This window comes from Xiphias gladius, chromosome 10 (genome assembly GCF_016859285.1).
Source record: "Xiphias gladius isolate SHS-SW01 ecotype Sanya breed wild chromosome 10, ASM1685928v1, whole genome shotgun sequence".
NCBI lineage: Eukaryota > Metazoa > Chordata > Actinopteri > Istiophoriformes > Xiphiidae > Xiphias > Xiphias gladius.
Window position 1 is genome coordinate 19855310 of NC_053409.1, and position 19234 is coordinate 19874543.

At 40.0% G+C, this 19234-nt stretch overlaps 1 protein-coding gene across 3 annotated transcripts in view; it reads left to right on the top strand.

Moving 5' to 3' along the window:
* The window catches only part of mta1 (metastasis associated 1), a 48131-nt gene that overhangs the window by 19447 nt on the left and 9450 nt on the right, over positions 1 to 19234 (top strand). For all 3 annotated transcript variants that reach the window (XM_040136470.1, XM_040136468.1, XM_040136469.1), the window contains exons 5-14: positions 7453 to 7579; positions 9638 to 9701; positions 10017 to 10134; positions 11652 to 11754; positions 12780 to 12879; positions 13415 to 13603; positions 15279 to 15353; positions 15891 to 15949; positions 16293 to 16429; positions 18454 to 18605. In XM_040136470.1, coding sequence (XP_039992404.1) covers positions 7453 to 7579; positions 9638 to 9701; positions 10017 to 10134; positions 11652 to 11754; positions 12780 to 12879; positions 13415 to 13603; positions 15279 to 15353; positions 15891 to 15949; positions 16293 to 16429; positions 18454 to 18605 — 1124 coding nt within the window. The remainder of the gene's footprint in view (positions 1 to 7452; positions 7580 to 9637; positions 9702 to 10016; positions 10135 to 11651; positions 11755 to 12779; positions 12880 to 13414; positions 13604 to 15278; positions 15354 to 15890; positions 15950 to 16292; positions 16430 to 18453; positions 18606 to 19234) is intronic.

Consider the following 19234-nt stretch of genomic DNA (forward strand, 5'->3'; position numbering starts at 1 on the left):
TGACTTTTTTAAAGGCCCAATCAACCAAAATTTAAAAAGAGAGCACATTTGAACATTTTTATTGTTTTTGCATGTCCATTTTGTTTCTGCGTGCCAAGTGTTAAGTAAACACGAATATTTCACTTATAACGAGGCTGCTTAACCAAAACCTTATTTTTGGTGCGTTTTTGATCAAACAAATGCAGTTTACAACAAATGCAGCAGCATCATGATTGTATTGGCACACTGATGGATGCAACGGGGCATTGTCTCTGAACCAGGAGTAATGTTTGTGTTGGCTATTCCTGTGCAGGCCTCTTAGTTTTGGCTTTGCTCTGCCAGCTGCAGTTTGGTAAGGGGCTTCCAGACATTTGCAATATGTAAAAAATGCATGGCAGGAACGGCTGGGCACCGCATGGGTGTGGGCTGTATCCTGTCTGCGTTTCTGTAGCTGCAGCCTCACTGTATGTGGCGGTGTGTCTGTGTGTGTGTGTGTGTCTGTGTCTGTGTGTGTGTGTCTGTGTCTGTGTCTGTGTGCGTGTGTGTGTGTGTGTCTCTGTGTGTGTGTCAGTTAGCTCTCATGTATGTGTGTAATTGTGTTCCTATATGCATGATGGACTTGAGTTCTTAGCTCTGGACCCTGTCACAAGAATTGCTGGAGGGGTACATTTAATTCAGTTTCGTTATGGATCAGTGAAGAATGGCAGTCGTGTGTGTGCTCGTATGAGCCTGTGTGTCTTTTATGTGTGTCTGCTGTGAGTCATTGATCAAATATTTTGCTTGCAGAGGTTCTGAGCACTCCCTCAAAGGGGGCCTCCAACTCCGGCGTTAGCCCCTCCCCTGTGATCGAAGCAGCCTCCTGAGTGGTCAGCTTTTTCTGTTGGACTTGGCATTTTACTTCCTTGGCCCCTCCCTTCAGACATTTGAATTTGCCATGACTCAAACCTTTTTGTATTTCTGAGATGTGGTTCCTAGCTCCCATAAACAATAGACAACAATGCTGTCAGTAAACTGATGCACAGAAGTAGAACTAGTTCAACTTAGGTCAAGCTGGTCGTGGGCTAAACACTGCATATTACAGCCACTGGCTTTTTTTTTTTTTTTTTTTGCTTGGACTCCAAAGTGGGTCATAAACCTACAGTTGGCTGCAAAAGTCTGAGACCACTTTCCCATTCACTTGGACGCATCGTATTGAGTTGTTGTCCTTGTTATGGAGCACACAGAGGTTTCATGTTGTAGTCAATAAATGTTAAGCAGCTAACTGGTCTTATTAGTTTTAGCTTTATGAAAATTGAATCAAGTGTACTGTTTGTCAGGCAGGAAAGGGGAAAATTATGCCCAAAATACCTTTTGTGTGCTGCATTTGTCGTTTGCAAACCATGAGAAAATTATGCTAAAAAATAGCCTTGTATGCTACAGTTGAAATCTGAAGTTTACATACACCTTGGCCGAATATATTTAAACTCAGTTTTGCACAATGCCTGACATTTAATGCTAGTACACATTCCCTGTCTTAGGTCAGTTAGGATCACTGTCTCAGTGTCTTCTGTGTCTTCATGTAATCCCACACTGACTCCATGATGTTGAGATCAGGGCTCTGTGGGGGCCAGACCATCTGTGACAGGAATCCTTGTTCTTCTTGTCTCTGAAGATCATTCTTTATGACTCTGGCTGTATGTTTTGGCTCGTTCTCATGCTGCCGAATGAATTTGGGACCGATCAGACACACCCTTGATGGTATCGCGTGATGGATAAGAATCTAAATTTCTAAAGTGCCTAAAACGTTTGCACTGTGCTGTTTTATGCGAGTCTAATAATCCATCCGTTTTGAGGAAAGCTCATTCCCCGAGAAACACAAGGCATCTAATTCAAACAGTACACATAACTCCCGTAAACATATGTAGCTTGTTCATAAATTGCATAATATTTGTATCAAGAGGAGGGTATGCATAATTAGCCACGGCTTCAGTCTACATTTTTAATCAGTGCTAGAAGAGTACTAGACTCTTTTTGACAATGACGTATTATTTTGTGACTGGGAAGGCACTTTTATCCCCAATTATATTAACTTGGGCCAAAAAAGATCAGCCAATCGAAGCACATTATCCCAAACAATGTGATTCTGTTGATGCAGAAATACTTGATGATTTTGCCTATTATGCCTCTAATTATGCAACTACAAATATACTGTAATAGCTTATAATTCTCAGATCTGTTCATCCCATATGAATCACACTACCTACTGTTGAACTTTTGACATTGTACTTTACACATGCCTTACAAGGTTTTACCTTTAGGTATAACTTTATATCGCCATTTTGATAACTGAACAACACACTGCTGGATAGCTCTGCAGTTCCAGATCCAGGACAAAACCCAGACACAAATCTGCAGTGAATGCAGACTAGTTTTGAGAGACAGACAAGAAAAACTGATCAGCACCACTGCACTACATTGTCTTGTTGCACTGTTGTTGTTTCCCACTGACTATGCTGGTCTTGTTCTTACTCTTGTTTGGAATGTGCTGAGAATGAAGAAGAATGTTCATGATGCACTTGTGTGAGGTTAGATGACATTAAAATTGAAATAGTTTTTTTTTTTTTCCCCGAACTTGTCCTTGACTGGGCAAACCTGTAGTCTAGCCTGCAGATCTGAAGACACAATTGCTTTATTTAATGTGGGAGTTGGAGCTGGGCAATATTGACAAAACTGTTATCCTAATATTGATAATGTGATGTTTTGGGTATGACTATGGGTAATTTCATACATTTATTTATTTATTTTTTATATATGGGTGGGTAATTTAGTCACTGAGAAGAAAAAAGTGTCAATAATGGATAGGACAGTTATATAAGCTCATAAAATTGTATCACTTCACTGTAATGCAGCCTTTTAGACCATGTTAAGACAATATTTAAGTTAGGTCATAACATTACCGTAACCAAAGTCACATCACAGTATTAATTTTATACTGATTGATCTCCCCTTTTTAGTGGCAATTATGATTAAAAACATTTATTTTCCTTCTGACCAGGGATTTTTTAACGTGAAGCTACATGTCTGTAGCTGTTTGCTTCTGTCTCCAGTACCACCTCCTCCACATAAACACACACTGTATCATAGAAGTGTAGTCAGTTTGTTACAGTAATAACAGTCTGCTGTTGCTCTCCTCACATCCTCTTCTCATCCTCAGGCCTGCTCTTTCCACTGCTTTCCCTCCTCTCGCTGTCTCTCAGTCCAGTAAGGCGACCCATTCATCAATAATTGATAATTGGCTGGGACAGGTGAGATAGAGAGGCAATTTGTAGAGAGTATGGTGTGGGTGCACTGCCAGGAGATTGGCTCAGAAGAGGAAGGAGAAGGACTGAGGTTGGGGAGTTGACTAGCTACTCAAGGACGCACAGCCAGGGGCCAGTTGGAAGGGCCAGCCTGCTGATGGAGCACTACATAATCCTGCTTTTGTGTGTGTGTGTGTGTGTGTGTGTGTGTGTGTGTGTGTGTGTGTGTGTGTGTGAACTCATGGATATGTGCAAACAGATGCAGAATAACCTATTCAAGCATAACCTCCAAATCTGAGTCTCACAACTCAAGTCAAGTCAGTTTTATTTATATATCCCAAAACCATAAACACATTTTTACTTTTAAAGGGCTTTACAATCTGTTCAACATGCCTCATCCTGCATACTGTAATTCGCAATTCGGATTATACAGAAATTCCACAAAACATTCTTTACATGGGAAAAAGGAAGAAATCTCCAGGCCAGCTGCAGAGGAGAGATCCCACCTCCCGGATGAATACACATTAGTGGAAGATGTCATATATGTAGAGTAGACAGAAATAACAATATTAAAGTGTTTTTTTGTTTTGTTTTTTTTTAACCTCCAACAGAACATGTGCCTTGGTATTATTTGTTGGAGCCTAAAGTCTCATTTCTTCAACAGAGAGCAACCGGTACACTGAGTCACATCTGCTTTCATGTATCTTTCATCTCCTTTGCTCTGTAACAAGGCCTTTTCTGGAAGTTGAAATAATAATATCACTTCATCATTTGTCTTGTTTTATGCAAAAGCACCTCACTCATGTGGTCATTCAGAGGCTCAGGTGTATATTCACAGGGCTTGCTCAAACTATTGCAGAGATGACCAGGTTTCCTGCTGTTATATAGTGGAGGCACTCTGCATTGCCTGGAAAAAAAAATGCACCTTATTACAATTTTATGTAATCTAATAAAAGGCTTCACGTATAACGAACAGAGGTGCTACATCACACAGCAATGGCCACATACTTAATGAGTGAGCCAACTGTATGAGGTTTCACCTAGTGGGGCATCCTGGTGGTCTAGTAGTTAAGGCGCCAACCACAGTGTCCCCAGTTCACGTCCAGCTGAGGACCTTTGTTCTCACCTCCTGTCAAATCTTTACTTCTGGCTGTCCAATAAAGGTATAAAATGCCCCCACCAAAAACAAAATGTAGTTTAGTAACTACATACTGTAAATAACAAGAAGAGATGTGCCATTAACTGTCTGATTTAGCTCAGCAGATGAATGAGCGATTGATCACAAAAAAATTCATCAGCATCTATTTTGCATCTATTTTGATCAGTGATTTATCGTTTCAGCCACTTTTCAAGCAAGAATGTCAAACATTTCTCAAATCTGAGAATTTGCTGCTGTTCTTTGAGTCATGATGGTTTATGATGGTTTATGGTCAAATCAATCACCTTGGGCTGTGGGGAGTTTGAGTTCTTGACATTTCACAGACTGAATGAAAGACTAATCGAAAGACTAGACTAATCTCGATTAATTGAGATACTCAGATTAATCGATAAGGAAAATAATTGTTGATTAGTTGCAGCCCAAAGTCACATTGTACATTTACTAACTAATCAGAGCAGTATGTTGCAATGGCAGGGGAAGAAAAAACCCTCTGAGTTTGGAAAAACGTGGGCAGCACTTACACCTTCTGCTAACTAGTTCCCTGGGGGAAACCCAGAATGACTGTCGGTGATGTATGACTTTAAATTTTGTTTGTGTTTGCCCTACAATTGCACATATGGCCATCCGGTTTGCTTGGGAGCCTTTGTGGAGATCTTTTTTAAAAAAAAAACACAAACAGGCTTCTGTGTTGTTTATAGAGCTAGACAGATAAATTAGCCAGGCTGGTATATATTCTATATTTGTTTATTGCAGATATAACAAAGTGCAGCACAGAAATGCCAAGCAAGGTTTAAGGTAATTTAGAAACAGTGTCAACGTTAGTTTGGCCAGCAGAGAGCACTTACATGTTGACTTCAACTGTGACAAAGGTCCTGCTTAGTATCTTTCTTGATCCAATCATCTATATTGTTTAGTGTTGGCCTCGAAAAATCCAGTATTGGTTGGGTTGTGACCTTTTTTTAAAAAAAAACAAACAAACCAAAAAAAAAAAAAAAAGCTCTTTATGCCATTATTCTTCTGAGGCAGTTCTTCTAATTCTTCTCCTGCATAACTTAGGTGTGGCTGTCATTCATTTGTCTTGAAAGTTAATTTTCTTGCTTTTATCGTTTCAACCGATCTGCTGTGAAAAAAAAATACACATCTTGGTTTAGAGGAAGTTTTGTTTTGCAGTGAGTCGAGTGTATGGCACATGCCTTTTTTTCTCCTTTACAGTGAATGTTTTGCCAACAATTAGTACACTACTTGTGCAGTTTAAATTTGATTCAGTACTGCATTGTTATAAATTGTAATGCTAATGCAGTGCTTAGTAGGGAAAACACTACCAGCACTACCAGTTCATTATGAGAACCTCTGGAACATCGGTAAATGCCTTAAGATGTAAAGCAAATGTACAACATATGTACATGCCAACATGTAATGAGGTACCCACAAAACACGTTTAAGTCCTGTCACACATGCATAGTATATTTGATGCCTCTCTAACACATACAGTTGACATACACACATGTTGTCTCCTCACTCACCTTCCTACAACTTCCCACCTTGTTTTGTATTCCTTTTACATCTTGTTTTTCTTTTATTAATAATCTCAGTCTATATTTTTTGTTTCTTTTACGTGGTAGAAGATGGAGTGAGGCCCATGCTCTGTGTGTGTGTGTGTGTGTGTGTGTGTGTGTGTGTGTGCTCTGCCTGGGCTCTGATAGTGTGTCTGCTGGGTGCTGAGTGCTGGGCAGAGTGAGGGAGTGAAGGAGTACTTATTGATTTTGGCCACACATCTCTTCTCCTGAAAATCCCTTGATTGCTTTTGTTCTGCTCCCGTCTCCCTCTTTCTGTCTCGCTTCCTCTAATGAAACTCCAAATGAATTGGAGCACGTACTGACTGCTCTCTCTCACTCTGCCCGTTTAACTTCTGTTCTCTCATTGTCCTCTTTAGTCTCTCTACCACTTTCTCTCTCTCTCTGCCTGTTTTTGTCTCTCTCTCTCTCCTGCTCTCCCTGCTGATTTCTCTATTGCTCCCCTTCCTCCTCTCTCTCTTTCTTGCTGTCTTCATCTCATGCTCCCTTGCTTTTTATCACTTTTGTCACACTTTCCCCCCTCTGTGCTCTTCTTGCCTGTTTTATCTGATTCTCTGTTTATCTGTTTTCCTGTCCATCTCACCCTCTCTTTCCCTGTGTCTCCCACCTTCATTTCTTCCTTATCCACATGAGGAAGAGTATATGAAGTGGAGATGTTGCCTTACCGCAGCAGCTAAATCTATTCTTATAGAATGACTCAGGCACATGACTTGCTTTTTCTGCACCTAATCTTTGTGCATGTTAGTGTGTGTGTGGTGCAGGGATTCTCCCAAGATTTTCCCTCTAATCCAAGGTAGCAGGAGCCTTCAAGGTTAAACTTTGGATTAAAAGACAAATCTTGAAGAAGCTGTGTCAAAGCAGTCAAACAGTTGTATAATGTTTCTGGTTCTGGAGGTGCTTTGTCAAGTCTGAGAAAGTAACCCAAATAATTTTATCATTATAACACAGTCTAGACCTGTTCTAAACTACATTGATTTTTTTTACATCCCATTCGGGTTCTTTTAGTAGGATTCTTGCTTGAAATACAGGAGATTACCCCAATAATAATTTTCTGAAAACACTTTTGGAGAGCATTGGAATGCCGGAGAGTCCTGAGGGGACGAAGAGGAGTCTGAACCAGTGTGATACTTTTGTAATAAGGGTTGAAACACAGAATTGGAAGAGGAAACATTAGCCTGCTGTTACTGCAAGCCTCATGTAGGCACAATCCGCGAAATGTTATGTAAAATACCTGTGTATGTATACACAAGTCTCCTCCCTGGGGACTTCATTGTTCTGGCTCCTCAGGTGTGCATCCTTGTGCTTTTTATGTTCTTGTTGTTCACCTGAGAGTGTGTGTGTGTGTGTGCGTGTGCGTGTGTGGCTGAACCCTATAGGTTTGCCAGTTTTTCCTGTGGACGCCATTGTTCCGCCTCATCTGATGTGCGTATGTTTGACCTTTGCCCCCCTTTTTCCCACCCAGGGGAGCTGGAGGAGGAGATGGAGAATCCAGAGATGGCGGAACTCCCCGAGAAACAGAAACACCAGCTCAGACACAGAGAGCTATTCTTATCCCGCCAACTGGAGTCTTTACCTGCCACACACATCAGGTACACTGCCGTTCCATTACTCCCCTGCAGAAAATAAAAATGAGCTGATGGTAAAAATGTCAAAATGACCGTTCTTCTTGTTTTTTGTAGATGAATTTTTGATGAGCCATCATGGTCAGTGCTAACTGAGGTGACAAACATACTGCATATCCCGTGGCTGCTTCAGAATAAAAGCCACTCCGTGTTTTAATGTGAAGCAGCAGTAGGAAAGGTTACGTTTACATTACCAGTTTTACACCAAAATGAATGCCTATATGCAGGTTTCTTTTAAATGTGGACAAACCCGCTAAAAAAGGCGATCGACTCCTTTCCCACTGCCAGTAGACAAGTTTTCCTTTTTCTTCTTTTTCCCCCTGGTGTGTCATGTTCGACGTCAGGAATATGCTGGTAAACAGTAGGAAGCAGCATGGAGGCCAATGACTACTTCCTCTCAACTTGCTGTCTTGCAAGTATTGCATACGAAGAACAAAAACGGTGTTGCTCATTGTTCCCATAGACTGTAAAAAAAACCCCCAAAAAAACCCAATAAATGTTCCTGGCTATTTACACGCCACCATCCAGAACTTTGACGCGTGTCATCACATTGAGCCAGAAAAGGGGCGAAAATTTTCATGTCCACCTGGGTGTCATGTTTCCATCGCTGCTAATTTGGAGCTGAAGTCGATAAAGACCCGTGACTGCTGAAGAGTCATTTGACCCGGGAACGAATGCCAATTGTACCCTCTCCCATTGAAGACAAAAGCGAGACATTAGTGGGTGTTAGTGGGTTTTTTGTCCAGTGTGAAAGGGGCTATAGGGTATAAAGAGAGTAAATACTAAGCAGAGAGGCTGATATCAGTCAGGTGAAATTGAGCAGGATGACGTGCCGCATCATTTCCTTTTCCATCAGGTTTAGGAAGGCAATATGAATGACTCCACCACTACTGATTAAAAACTATTAAATAGAGAAATAATTACTGAATATAAATACATTGAATGGCTATTACAGTGACGCAGAGCATAAAAAATAAGAAATTGGGGGGGCCATAACATCTGTTTTTTACAAAGCTCATACTATTAAATTTTTGGTGGCATTGTCAGAAATGTGTGAACTCAATTATATATTTATTATTCAGGTTATAGTTAAAGATGGTGTTGTACTGGACTGCATTATATTGAGAGGTGTGTTTTTGTCCTTCTCATTTCCATACATACATACTATTAGGAACACCCCTGAATGTAATGCAGTCCAGTACAACACCATCAGTATGACTTCAGTGCTAAAACATATAATTGAACTGACATTGTCAACAAAAAACAAGCATTAAAACTTAACATTATAGGCATAAAAGTAAACTTCATGGCAGGACAGTTGTATTAGACTGTATGGGTGTACCTAATAAAGTGGACTCTGGGTGTATAATTTTAACCTAGGTATTCGAGGTTGCATAAATTATTCAGTAGCATTAAATGCTTCTAAAATGGCAGTATTTCACATTTTGGGAACTGATCCCATTGTGGGTTGTGTTTTTTTTTTTTTTTTTTTTTAAAGAGAAACTTACAAAACTAATTTCTACCATTCGAATTCTGTGCATGTGGCTGTAAAAACCGCAGTTTTCTGACTAATTTGGTGAATGATGACAGTGCGATCATTTATTGATTCCTTCACACACAGTGGCAATGAACTCAACAATTGAATTCAGATAGTAGTGGTCCATGGACGGAGACCAGTGCTGGACCATGATTTGACAGATAACAGGCTGCGCCAACTGGAGCTAAATCAATATCATCGTTGCAGATTTTGAGAAGAATTCACATCAAAGTACCATCTTAGACAGTTTCTCTGGCAGAGGGGAGTTTGTGCCAGCCTTACAACTTTCATCATGCACTTACGTAACTAGTTATCCCATAGACTCGTCCGTTATTCTGTGTTTCACGTTAAATATTCACTCTTTCTTGCCTCCTCTATGTCTCTCCCACCTGTCTTTCCTCCTGTATCATCTTCTTACCAATCATTTGTGCTTCTGTCCTTAATTACTACTCCTCTCTTTCCCTCCTTCCTTTTTTGCTGGACTCAAGGGGGAAGTGCTGTGTGACGCTGCTTAACGAGACAGAAGCCCTCAAGTCCTACCTGGAAAGAGAGGTATGTACACGAGTTCTTAATGTCCAACAGTGTGATGTCTCCTAAACTGAGATTGGGCGTGTTAGGCTTCAGGACATATTTAAGACAATGTGTGTGTGAGACTTACGAGTTTAGAGATTCGTTTCCAGATTAATTATTCAGCGTGTTGACCTAGAATGTTCTTTTCACATACAGTAATGAGCAGATGAGAGACTAGCAGAGGGGAAATGCGCGCACACACACGCAGAGACAGATATACTCCTCTTTCGCCTCTCCGTTTTGCTTCCTGTTCCTTTGATTGCATCCTCACGCCTTCCTGCCATCTGTATTTCCCAGGATGCCTTCTTCTACTCGCTGGTGTATGACCCTCAGCAAAAGACTCTACTGGCTGATAAGGGGGAGATCCGTGTTGGGAACAAGTACCAGGCCGACATCACTGACCTCCTGAAAGAAGGTACATCGTACTTAAATCTCGTTTTAATTGACACAGTTTTCAAGAGAAACTTGGTCTCAGAATAGCACATTAACCTTTTCCTGCAGGGGGCTTTTTACCCTGCTGTGTGCTGAGATTTTTTTTACTTTTAACACAATTTTTCAGCATTAATAGTGTAGTCTGAGCTATAATAAAGTACTTTAAATTTGATTTTTTATTTTTATTTTTATAACTGCTCAATTCTCAGGAACACTTTACGAACTTTAAGTGGGCTTTTTCTGCCCCAAGCCAGTACTTCAGTTTTTTACAAGTAAAGTTATAAAAAACAAAACAACTAACCCAAGTTTCCATGGCAGTCACAATATGGCAGCATTATTATACATAATCAAAGCGTTTAAATGTTCTGCACAACTGATGATTTTTACAGTTGCCCAGAGAGTATGGAGTTGACAGGGTGCCTGATGTTACTTGAGGAGATGGTTTCAAAGTTACTACACAACTGCTTTATTGCAAACAACCAGTCAACCTGCCTGAGCTTCTAACACATGTAAAAGAATTTCATTAACATAGGTTTAATTAGCTTAGCATCCCACAGTGCCCTAATTGGAATTTCAGAGGTTTTCCCACCTGCTAAGAATAAATTTTGGCAAAACACCTTGAATGCTAAATCTGGCAGAAAAGTAGTCACATTTATAGCGAATATCGGCACAAAATATTCTCACAAAATGTCTGGGAAATATTGTTCAGAGTGTTCGAATTAATATGAATATTTCATATTTGTCTCACCATCAGCAAAACCCATGAAAAGACCAAAACCCACAAAGATTTGATCCTACTAACAAGTTTTGTCCGTGTGGTCAAAGTCTAATATAACTTAATCCTCTGTGCTGCAGACCTCAAGTGAGGTCCAAAAAAAACATTAAAAAACTAGTCAGTGGAGCCACATGGTTGCAGTGGGTGACACGTTCCTAAATGACGATGAACCTGAGCACTGCAGTTTATTTTGACTCAGTCCCACGTGCACATACTCACAAGAGCACCAAATATTTATAAATGCGTGACTGAAAAAAGTTCCCCAACAACTGCACTGTTTACCCCTGTTTGAGTGACGTTTGCTAGAAAAACTACATAGCGCAGCTGTTTTAGAAAATTATTTAGTCTTTTCTTAAAGATGAAACTATATATCTGTAACCCATTTTTAAATAGTTAAAGTTAAGTATGTAGGCTCAAAAGTAATTGGACAATTGTAGGTTGATCAGTTTCATGGCCAGGTGTGGCCTGTTCTGTTGTTATTTCATGACAAATTAAGCAGATAAAAGGTCTGGAGTTGATTCCAAATGTTGAATTTGCAGACTGCACATTCTCAGATCTGGGATTCATTAAATCTTTACATAAGGGAGTAATTTTAAAAAAGGAAAAAAAGGGGTAAATTTATATATTATTGTGAAGGTAAAAGGTTTTTGTACATATGTGGGTTCTTGGGAACCAAATTAGGACAACTTAAGAGAATTAACTATCTGTGTTCTGGGTCCATGTAGGTGAGGATGATGGCAGAGAATTGGAGAAACTAGAGGAGAAGGTCTGGGACCCCAACAGCTCACTGACAGAGAAACAGATTGACCAGTTCTTAGTAGTAGCTCGGTAAGTCGACACAGAATAGTAAAAACAAACAAATATTAAAAAAGAAAAAAATGTTTTTTTTCCTTTTTTTTGATATTAATATCAATAAAAATTCATATGTCTGTCTGGTAAATATGAAGCTTCAGCCAGGAGATGGTTAGCTTAGCTTAACACAAAGACGTAAACAGAGGGAAACAGCTAGCCTGGCTCAGCAAAAGTAACAAAAAAATCTGCCTACTAGCACCTCTATAGCTCACTCATTAAAACACTGCATCTTGTAAGTTTGATCTGTGCAATCTGGTAGCAGTGACTTCCTCGAGTTTCTGCTGACCACTTTTTGGTGATGACGAGACCCCAGGATGCTACTGTATCTGGCCAGGAAGTAGTTACCCCCCTGTAAACTGCTTTTGTACAGATCAAACAGTCAAGGTTTGTTTATTTGTTTTCACATTAAAAAAATAGTTATTATAGATGATATGTAATGTAAACAAAGACACTCATATATACAAACACACTCTTGTTTGTATAAATAGTTCAGAAAAAGACCAGATGGATCTACATCAAATACCAAATCTCCATGGTGAAAGTAAAACCCAAAGTTTGTTTCCTGTCTCTACATATATATTCATGGCTTAAAGTTGTCTGGCATTCCTGCAGGGGGGGCGGGCCGTTTTTAGATTCGCAAACACATAATTATATGGCTTGTAACCTACAGCTCGCTAGGCTTTGTTTTTAGCATCACCAGCCAAGTATCTCAAATATGTTTCATTTCTGTTTGGTTTTTGCGCATATATTTTGTTAGTTTTGAATGTATTACTGTAGCTGAGGTATCCAGTTACGTGCAGTTGTCATCAACACTTCAAGTCACGCACGCAAGATGAAATGTCTTTTGGTGAAGAACGGAAACAATTTATTAAACCCGGTGAAAACACATCCATAGTTGACAGATATTTATATTCTTTGACACATTTCAGGCACAGAAATTTTCCTTGCTTTAAGCCTTGTATATTTTTCACCTTCTTTTATGTCATGTTTGTGTCCCATAGGTCAGTAGGTACATTTGCCAGAGCCTTGGACTGCAGTAGTTCTGTCCGGCAGCCCAGCCTTCACATGAGCGCTGCTGCAGCCTCCAGAGACATCACCTTGGTGAGTTATACACATACGTGCACACACATGAAAGTAGCCTTGGGTTAAATCAGCATCACACCATTGGTGAAAAGTGTGGGAGAGAGGTAGGACTGTTAATCAAAGAAAATGCCTGCAGTGTGCATGTGTGTTTGTGTGTTTGTGTGTCTGTCAGTGATTGTAGATGCCTGTGTCTGGTTATCCTTAACAAGCACTTGGCCCCAGAAGCCTGGTTGTGGGTTTATTCTGCCCTAGATCTTATCCTCATATAAAAACCATAGATGAGAGGCCTTCTAGCTACCCACATGCCACACACACACACACACACACACACACACACACACACACACGCGCAGGCACACACAGAAGCGCGCACAGAAGCACAGCCCAAAGCCTTACACAAGGGGCTGCAAATAAACACCATGGATTGAGCAAATAAAAACGTATCATCCCAAGAAGTCAGCGGAATATTGCAGAACTTGCATAATTGGTCCAAACACAATTCAGAACAACATGACAAAGTCCTGAGACTGACGTGTTTCTATTTTGTGTTTAGTTTCACGCCATGGACACCCTCCACGCCACGGGCTATGACATGACTCGAGCCATCTCGGCGCTCGTGCCTCAGGGCGGGCCCGTCCTCTGCCGGGATGAAATGGAGGAGTGGAGCGCCTCGGAGGCCAACCTGTTCGAGGAGGCACTAGAGAAATACGGCAAAGATTTCACCGATATCCAGCAGGATTTTGTGAGTAACAAACCTGTAAAAAGCATATTTGAAGGAGTAGTTTGACGTGTTGAGGAAAATCTGTGTGTGTGCGTGCGCAGGGGTGGGGGGGGTTAATTTCATTGCAGTTTTTTACATCTTTTATTATGCCCATTTTTGAATGCAACAGACATTTTTATTTAAATAAATTAAATGTTTTATAAGTAAATTACTCTTTTAAGAAAACTAGTTGTGGAAACAGACACAAGAGTGGTATCAATTTGAAGAAAATTACCAAGCATATTTTCCAAAATATCAAACTATTCTTTTAATTGTGGAGAGGCCTATAGAGGCATTTCCTCTAAATCAAATAGTAAAGCGTAGTTTTAGATGGAGGACATACTGAGCACTTAGTACGCTGCTCATTAGCCAGCCTGCTTGTATATGGGACGCCCAAATCTAATTTAAAGATGTGTGCAGTAAGTATTCACTGCACCCGTAATTGCTGCTTGTGAGAGCAGAGACCTTAGAATTAGAGCTGAACTTCTGCAGCAGACATTTGGACTTCGTTTAGGCAGCTTGTACTGAAGAGTGGAAATGCTGAAGCTGGGAACAATGACCATTTATCCCGAAAAGTGTTCCAAAGAAGATATTTTTTAGAGAAAACTAAGCGTGAGTGGAGGACAGAGCTGCCTTTCTGCCGAAGCTCCTCGCCGTCCTCTGTGCTTTGAGAAGAATGGTGCTGCCGTTTGTGGACCTCTCTACTTCACATCGTGCTCAGCTCTCACTGTGTGCATCACTCCACCACCTGGTGGCTGGCTGCTGTCGGTGCTGCTCACTCTTGTTTCCACCGGGGCCTTCTCTCAAACGACAGGACTACACCACCATTATGGGTGGGGCCATTACTTGGCAGCAAATTTTTTTCTTTCAAACTTCTTAGAGGGAAGTTTACAGGACAACTTCTGATTTTCTGTTGTTTTTGTCATTTATACAAAGACTTTTTTTTTTTTTTTTGTGCCTATAATTTCTAAAGAAATTTAAAGCACCATCAGACTGGAACAATTTGCCTAACTCACTTAGATCTATTCATTTCTTGTTTGTTTTTTTTAAAACTGTATTTACCTTTATCTTTAGTTTGTAGGTAGTCTCAGTGCTGTTGAAATGATATTGTTAAGTCTGGCAGTATTCATTTATTTTATTACTTTTTAGATTTGTGCAGATAATGCTTGTAACAGATGTGTTGTGGTTTGGGATTGTGGGAGATTCTTTGTCCGTTCTTGATGTTATTATATTGATATGTTTCATTTGATTATTTCATTTTATTATCATTATTTTTATTATTATTTATTGACTTACTCATTTAATTGTCTCTTAATGTCCATATGCATTTTTTGTCACAGATGAGTAGTAGACTAAATACATTTGTGCTAAATTCTGTTAAGTTCATACAAAGTGTGGTTATGCAAGAGATTTTCTTCAAGGTTTTAGGGGGGTCACAGGGCTATTGACCACTTACCAGCTGCCTTGAAAATGTTACAAGCTCTGAAGCTCTCGATAGTCAAGTGTGTGTTTTTCATGCACACTTACTTCACCTGGAATTTTTTCCTACTGGTCTAGAGATTGAAGACCAGGGACCTGTCAGTGATGTCTTGTGCTATCACTTTAATAACCACTAGATTGAAATAATGATTATTTTGTCCTTTCTCGCCTTCCGCAGTTGCCCTGGAAGTCCCTGACAAGTATTATTGAGTATTATTACATGTGGAAGACCACAGACAGATATGTACAGCAGGTAAAAACATAAATTTTATATCATTTATAAATGGCTTCATTTTTTCATGATTATTTTATTATTCCTTATAGACCAACAACTGTTAGAAATTAATCTTTTTATGAAAGCCTGATCTGATTTAATGTACATTACATCGGGGGGTTAAAAAAAAAAAAAAGAAATATTGTTAATCTTCATTGATTCGTTTACACTTGACCTCAGAGATTCTCCACCTTTACTGGCTGCTGATGACCCCATTTCAGCCCCAAAAACGACCCTGTCCTCAGCTTTTTTTGTTTTCTTTACTTTTCTTTTTTCCACGTTTGGGCCGGTGTTAGAGTATACCTTTACATTCTGTTTTCAAAAACACTGGAGTAGTTTAAAACAAAAAAATCATAATAAAAATGATTATAAACTGTCATTATTATAAAAAATTGGTCAAATGTCAATATATCAGTCTTGTTCCATGGCCCTTTTTCAAATCAAGTAGTTTGATGGTGTGCTAAACCCAAGACTGATAACTTTTCCCTTCTCCCTCCTCCTTTGTCGCGGCTCAAGAAACGATTAAAAGCTGCCGAGGCCGAGAGCAAGTTGAAGCAGGTCTACATCCCTAACTAGTGAGTACTTTGATGCAAGTTTCTGTGTGGAATATTGGGTTTAATCGTATTCATCAGAGGAAAATTCTTTCATCTGACTGCTCTGAGATAAAAAGAAATGTTCAGAGTTGTTCTGACCTTCTTAGCAACATTTCTGGTATTACAAAGCTGGACATCTGCTGCTGTTGTCAGAGCACAGACCCTTCTTTCTCTCTATTAGTATTCATGACAGCTCTCAGTACAGTATCAGCGACTGTAGCAGCAGGCTCATGAATGTTATATATTCTCTTAGTGCCTGTACACTGAGTAGGCCTTTCTTATCTTTGCTGGTCTGACCCTGTCTCTGTTTCTGTGCCCCCAACAGTAACAAGCCAAACCCTAACCAGCTGAGTAACAATGTAAAGCCAGCTCTGTTGAATGGGGCAGCGGGTGCAGGGGTCCCAGGACCTCCAGGCTCGGGACCGACCCCTGCCCTGGGCAGAGCCTGTGAAAGCTGCTACAGTAAGTCATTTACACGTTTAACACAGCTACCAGCAGTATAACAGCAATAGCTGCCGTTTCTTTGCTTCTTGAAACACAAAGTCATCTAATATTGGCCTGATTTAGATTCCACTAAGTCTTGCTGATTTATACATCATGAACTTCGAGTAATTGCTTTGGCATTCAAGGGGGCTGTTGCATGTTTTAATATGCTTTCAACTTGAATGTAAAACGTAATCTTAAAAAGCTATTCTTTTAAATGCCTCTTTCAGAGTCTCTTCATAGATCAGTTTATCAATACCCAAGCCTCTTCTTCGCTCTGAGACCCAATCTAAGATATAAAGGTGTGTTCAGACAGAAAACAGTGACGGAAAGTTGGGGCGTCTGGTGGACTAATGGTTAAGATGCATACCATGTAACTGCAATGTCCACGGTTCGAATCCCAGCCAGGGCACCGTTCTATCATGTCGTATCCTTCTCCAGACTGTTAAATGAAGGCAAAATGCACCAAAAGATCATCTGGAGGGGGCTTGCGTCATTTGTGCGAATTTGACTGCTAAAACGTTTGCGTCTATTTGCCCCAAACAGCCAGTGTACTGTGTTAACTGTACAACCATTATTTCTCTCCAGTCTCTCCTTTTTTCTCTCGTCTCTGTACGTTTATGAAGCAGATACATACGGCCCCGGGATAAGTGCGAATTTTTCGATTAAAGTTAAAACATTTTCAACTTCTGCGCACTTGTCTTAACCCCAATTTGCGACAGCCCAGACAAATTCACTTTTGATGGCGTCTTCCTGCTGACTTAGTCGCGCTGCCTCTGAAATTCACTCTGCGATCTGTCTGAACACACAGTAAGACAAATCCTTTTTTAAATACATTAGACAAAAAAACAAAACTTAGCATAAAAACAGGTTAATGATAGCAGGGTGCTGTGGGATCAGCTGTATTGAAATTCAAAATTAATGAGCACACAGAGCATTAGAGGCAAAATGAGGTTTTGCTCTTAACTTTACACACAGTCCCAACCTTGAATGGATAGGCTTATTTCATAGTTTGGCAGTACTTCAGTTTCCCATGTACACACTAAAACACTAAGCCACTAAGCCATATTTATCCACTCTGGAAACCATTTTTGGAAAAGCGTAGTACTTGGATGAGAAAATCACCATTGCATATGAAACAGAGAGAAATGTGGATGTACCCTAATTCTCAATTATTAATGTGATGATCTGGTGCTGTTGAGGGCTTGTTTACATCATTAACTGGAAAAACCAGAATAAATCGTGCTTAGATCTTCAGTGCTATGTGCACTTGTGATTTAGTATACATTATTACAGCATCCTTTTGTACTGATTTTACTCTTGTGTCACTGTGAGATCTCCGCTAACAACAACACATTCCAACAACCAAACACTGAAGTGATCATCCAAAGTGTGTTCTTTAGTAAATCTCAAAAATTGGAGTCTCCCTCAGCTGTGTTCTCATCAACACATCGCTGCAATAGACCACTAACTTATTTAAAGAGCTCAGATCAAATCCGTGCTGTCTGTCTGTGGCACACATTTGATATTGGATTTACAAAATGGAGAGGAGAGAGACTAGTGTTACACGCCCTGCAGCTACGTATTGTTTGAGTTATTTTAATGGTTGTAGTTAATTCAGCGATGAATGATTAAAGGTTGTGCTCTCGCTTGCATGCACATGAGAACACATTCGTGATTATGTGTGGATTATGAATCATCATGTGCACGTTCAGTAATGTATGAGTGTGTGTTGCTCTGACACTGCACTCACTTTCTTCTGTATGTGTCTGTGCTTACCTGTGTGATTGTACGTGTGTGTGTGTGTGTGTGTGTGTGCGTGTGTGATTGTACGTGTGTGTGTGTGTGTGTGCATGTGATTGTGTGTGCGTGCATGTGATTGTGTGTGTGTGTGCGTGTGTGTGATTGTACATGTGATTGTGTGTGTGTGTGTGTGTGTGTGATTGTACATGTGATTGTGTGTGTGTGTGTGTGTGTGTGTGTGTGTGTGTGTGTGTGTGTAGCCAGCAACTCCTACCAGTGGTACTCGTGGGGACCTCCTAACATGCAGTGTCGCCTGTGCGCCTCATGCTGGACCTACTGGAAGAAGTACGGAGGCCTGAAGATGCCCACAAGACTGGATGGAGAGAGGCCTGGACCGAACCGCAACAACATGGTAAACGCTAACACACACAAATATGCACCACTGTGAATACTTCACTGGACACTGAATTCACAAACAACAGCCTTAGATAGATCATCCTACAAAGAGAATCCCCTCCTGCTCATCATGTAGGTTGCACCTAATGGTTATTTTCATTATCGGTTAATCTGAAGATTATTTTCTTGATTAATCAATTGATTTATTGATCTTTCGGCTTTAAAATGTCAGATGATAATGCAAAATGACCATTATAATTTCCAAGAGCCCAAGGGGACTTCTTGAAATAGATTTCTTGTGTGTTGAAAAGATTTTCAGTTTCCTATCATAAATGACAAAGAAAAGCATCAAATCCTCACATTTGAGAAGCTGGAGGCAGCAAATATTTGGACTTTTTGCTAGGAAAAGTAACTAAAACGATTAATTTATTATCAGAGTAGTTGAAGATTAATTTTTTGTTGATCGTCGACTCAATTAATTAAATAATCGTTCCAGCTCTAATGTACATATAACATACAGCTGGGTTGCTGGCATATATTCATTTTAGCATTCCTCAAAACGATATGACAATATGAAACTTTTCCACTAAAGTAAAAAAGAAGGGGAAAAAAACACACAAAATGACCTCAACTCATTCAAACACC